The 5,000-nt window shown below is 38.4% G+C and overlaps 1 protein-coding gene across 1 annotated transcript in view; it reads left to right on the top strand.

Annotated features, from left to right (window-relative positions):
- Window positions 1–4,023, top strand: part of zbtb1 (zinc finger and BTB domain containing 1) — a gene marked incomplete at its 5' end in the record, with an annotated part of 11,237 nt that extends 7,214 nt beyond the window's left edge. The window contains one exon of the mRNA XM_080054505.1: window positions 1,387–4,023. Within this exon, the coding sequence (XP_079910631.1) occupies window positions 1,387–1,826 (440 nt within the window). The remainder of the gene's footprint in view (window positions 1–1,386) is intronic.
- Between the last annotated feature and the right edge of the window lie 977 nt (window positions 4,024–5,000).

Below are 5,000 nucleotides of genomic sequence, written 5' to 3' on the forward strand. Positions count from 1 at the left end.
GGGTTACATACATACATACTTCTTCATTTTATCCTTCTTGTAGGTTTTAGTGAGTGAGTGAGTGAGTGAGTGAGTGAGTGAGTGAGTGAGTGAGTGAGTGAGTGAGTGAGTGAGTGAGTGAGTGAGTGAGTGAGTGAGTGGGTGAGTGAGTGAGTGAGTGAGTGAGTGAGTGAGTGGGTGGGGGTGGGGGGCTGTTGGGTGAGTGAGTGAGTGTGAGTGTGTGTGACTGTCTGTCTGTATAAAATTATATAAAAATGTTTCTGTAATTTAATTCAAAACTTCCATAGATTCTAGATTCAGTACATGAAGTTAAATTAATGTAGAATAAACATACTTGTCAGAAGGTCGACATTTTGCGTATTATAAATCTTTTCTCTGATTGGTTTTATGTAATGTTCTAATATTTTGAGATACTGCATTTTTCTATTACATGAGCTGTTAGCCGATATCATCAACATTAAAACAAAAACAAGACCTCCTTCTTTCTTTATGCTTCTGTTAGGTTTTATTCTTCTTCCTAGAATTCCTTTCAGGCAGATCAATTAAATATATGTAATCTGCTTTTTATTTTATTTTTTTGTGAATTCATTTGAATGTCGCTCTTGTTAAGTTTTTTAATCAGACCAAAAACACAAGTGAACACAAACAAAAGACAAAATAAAATAAACAACAATAACATGGCGTCCTCTCCTTAGAAGGTTTATAAAACAGTGTTTAAACTAAAGGTAAAAGTCAAGCAGAAAATAGAAAGTCGAAATAAAAAGTGCTTTTCATTTCATTTTTTAATTTTTAATTTTTATATTGAAAAATAAATCTTATTAATTAAAATATCAATACATAAATCAATCACTTGTTTTGTGAAATAATTTGAAAATCGTTTTTTGTTTATTGTATTTCCATGCTCTTTCATTTTGTTTTTATATTTTATAAAAAATGCATAGTATATTAAGTAGTATGTATGTATGTATAGTTCGTAAATGGCAAATATAATATAGTATCGCCAATTGTACAGAGAGTATATGGATTAAGAGAAGCGAATATAATAAATATTTTAATTTTTTTAATTTAATAAATATTTTTATTTTTTATTTTTTTTACTATGGAAAAGGGGTAGGATTAAATAAGTGTATACTTCTTCCTGCTCCTTTTCAGGCATCTCAGAAATACAGATAATTTGTTTTATTTTTTATTTTTTTGTGAAAACATAATTTGTTTATTGTATTTCCATGCTTTTCATTTTGTTTTGTATGTTTGATATGTCTGAAATACATTTAATCAAATCAAATCAAATTTTTGAATATGTTTCTATTTTTATTTTTATATGTCTGAAAAATAAATCTACTCAATCAATCAATCAATCAATCCATCCATCTCTCTCTCCCCCAGACCCCCCGACGGCGGACCACCGTAGGAAACACTTCTGCTCAATCTGTGGTAAAGGATTCTTCCAGCGCTGCCACCTGCGGGAGCATTACACCGTGCACACCAAGGAGAAGCAGTTCACCTGTCTCACCTGCGGCAAGCAGTTCCTACGAGAGCGCCAGCTGCGGCTTCACACAGACATGCACAAAGGCATGGCGCGCTACGTGTGCCCCGTGTGTGACCAGGGCACCTTCCTAAAGCACGACCACGTCCGCCACATGATCACTCACCTGTCGCCCGGCCAGACCATCTGCCAGGTGTGTTTCCAGGTGTTTCCAAACGGGGAGGAGCTAGAGAAACACATGGATGTTCACCTGTACATCTGTGGAGTGTGTGGGGAGAAGTTTAGGCTCCGAAAAGACATGCGCAGCCACTATAACTCCAAACACACCAAGAGACTATAGGGGAGGAGATGTCTGTCTGTCTGTCTGTCTGTCTGTCTGTCTGTCTGTCTGTCTGTCTGTCTGTCTGTCTGTCTGTCTGTCTGTCTGTCTGTCTCTCTGTCTCTCTGTCTGTCTGTCTGTCTGTCTGTCTGTCTGTCTGTCTGTCTGTCTGTCTGTCTCTCTGTCTGTCTGTCTGTCTGTCTACCAAGAGGCTCTAGGGGAGGATGGGGGGAGGTGACACACCAAGAGACTATAGGGGAGGCAGACAGACAGACAGACAGACAGACAGACAGACACACAGACAGACAGACAGACAGGCAGACAGACAGACAGGCAGGAGATGCGTTCTAAAGCTAGTTTAAACGTTAAAGCTGCAGTGTGTAGTTTCTACCAGTTTGTTACAAAGAGAGAGAGAGAAGCCATAATGTGAGAACAAAAGCACCTGGACACCAAAGAGACGACTTTTCTAAACCTGCACTTTGAAAGATTATTATGCAAAACAATCAGTTTACAATCAGGAATCAGGAATCCATCACGTGACTCTGTCGCTAGGCGGGATAGTCACCTTAAAAAACATAGCAACCGTCCTGAGCTAATACAGCCCCTGAAAACATCAAGAGACCAGTCTGGATTTTTCTTAAATCTTCATCTCTACATTACTTATTGAGAATGCTCTTTAATGAAGATATTTTTATTATGAATTTGGTAGAAATGTTGTCAGTAGTTTATATTATAAAACCAAAATGTTCATTCTACTCAAACATATGCCTCTAAAGAGTAAAACGAGAGACACTGAACATTTGGAGTGGTCTCTTAATTTTTTCCAGAGCTGTAGATAATATTGTAGATTATTTATAAGGAAGCTGGGATTGTTATATATACGGTATATTTTAGGGCTGCCAAATGATTAGTTTTTTTTAAATCGCAATGTATCGCATTTTTGTAGCTAAGAGGGCTTTGAATTTTGTTTTAAATTGTAGCGCCCCCCTTTGGACAAAAGCAGTAGTGCTTTTACCACGCCAGCTGTTGTTCCTGGGTGAGCCTATACCCATGACAAAGGCATCAAGAAAAACTATATAAAAATAGCATTCTTTGTACTGATGGTCTCGTTTGCTGTTACATGTCATTTATGATCATCGGAGGAAAAATGAGACTGTTTCAGAAATATTTAAAAGTTCCTTGTAGCACCTTTAAAAAAAATTACACATTATGCTCTGACTTTAATAAATTGCGACTAATTTTTTTTAACACTGACAGCCCTAATAAATATATATATACTGTATATATATATATATATTTGCATTTTAGCACAGAAGATTTCCACATTAATAGATGCAAAGTTCCCAGAGTGTAAAAATATTCTCTACGCCGTCCAAAAAGTCCCAAAAAATGAACTGAGATGAAATCAGATCCTCGGTGATTAAAGCTATATTGCGTAACTTTGTTATATAAATGAATGTCTGTTCCATTCAAGCCATCACCAAATGAGTTGACACAAAGTTGATTAAGCCTATTATCAGCTCCCTACAAAACTCTCTGTATTTCTCAGTATGGCAGCGTTTACAAACTGGTGTCACCAACCCCCCCACTCACCCTGACACTGGTGCAGGAGCTCAGAAAAATCCCAAGAAATGTTTCAGTTGTTGATTCTACTGCTAAGAAAAAAAACCTGGACGTACAGCAGAAGGTATAAAATCCAGGTGCCATCACTGAAGGCTTTACCTCATGTAGATGGCGATGCACAGACAGACAGACAGTGTTGTTGTAATTACTCAGAATTCCTCATGGGGGAGACAGAAGTTACGCACTATAGTTTTAATGGCAACAGTAAATCAATAATTTTTGCACTAGAACGAACCAAAGTCACAGACAGAGATTCAATGGGTTTATTATATATTATGTCCCAGCATGCAATGGTGTGAACGCACCGCACTGAAAGTAATAAGTAACAACAAGCTTCCTAGAAAAGTAGTGGAGACAAAAGTACAATTTCTGTCTTGACACACACATACACACAATAGAGACACACACACACTCACTCACTCACTCACTCACTCACTCACTGACTCACTCACTCACTGACTCACACTCACACACACAGACACACACACACACACACACAGACGCACACACTATCACACAGAGACACACACACACACACAGACGCACACACTAACACACAGAGACACACACACACACACAGACGCACACACTAACACACAGAGACACACACACACACACACACACAGACGCACACACTATCACACAGAGACACACACACACACACAGACGCACACACTAACACACAGAGACACACACACACACACACACACTGGCCTAAATGTAGTGGAGTGAAAGTCATATGTTTCCAAAAAATAAATTAACAGATACTCAAATAAAGTACAGAAACTCAAAACATTAACTCAAAGGTGCTCCGAGGAACTTCCAGTGTGTTATTTCTAGCGCCCCCCTTTGGACTAAAGCGGTAGTGTTTTTACCACGCCAGCTGTTGTTCCTGGGTGAGCGTATACCCCATGACAAAGGCATTAAGAAAAACTATATAAAAATAGCATTCTTTGTACTGATGGTCTCATTTGCTGTTACATGTAATTCATGATCATCAGAGGAGAAATGAGACTGTTTCAGAAATATTTAAAAGTTCCTCGTAGCACCTTTTAAGTTCAGAGTAAATGTATTGTGTTGCTGACGTCCCTTTGTGGTCCGTGCCTTACTGTTGCTGTAACTCTGCTTGTTCAAAATCACTTTTTGTCAAAATCAGTGAATATGTTTCGCTACCTGTCTGTACTGTGTGAGCGCTGGAAAACAATCCAGCGTTAATACACAGCCTAGGCTCTGTAAACTGGCATGTAAACAATTGCCCAACTGTAGCTATAGCAACATGCCCATTCAAAATTTTATACTGTTTCTTTTTTCTATTCTACATACTGCATCTGATCATAAACAGTATCTAGTTAGCATGCAGTATGCTACACTTGGGACATACTTTAACTTATTTATTTCATCCTAACATGGCTCCTTGATCTTGCCTCTTGCTTATATATCCGTCTCATCGCTGGTTGTTTTCACTGGGAGGCTCAGTCCATGTGATGTAACTTCTGCTGCAGTGGATTGTGGGTCAGAACCTCCATAAAGCTGCTGGTTTCAACACTAAAAAAAAATCACCACCGGATGTAG

This window comes from Ammodytes marinus, assembly GCF_949987685.1.
Source record: "Ammodytes marinus genome assembly, contig: scaffold_299, whole genome shotgun sequence".
In the NCBI taxonomy this organism is placed as follows: domain Eukaryota; kingdom Metazoa; phylum Chordata; class Actinopteri; order Uranoscopiformes; family Ammodytidae; genus Ammodytes; species Ammodytes marinus.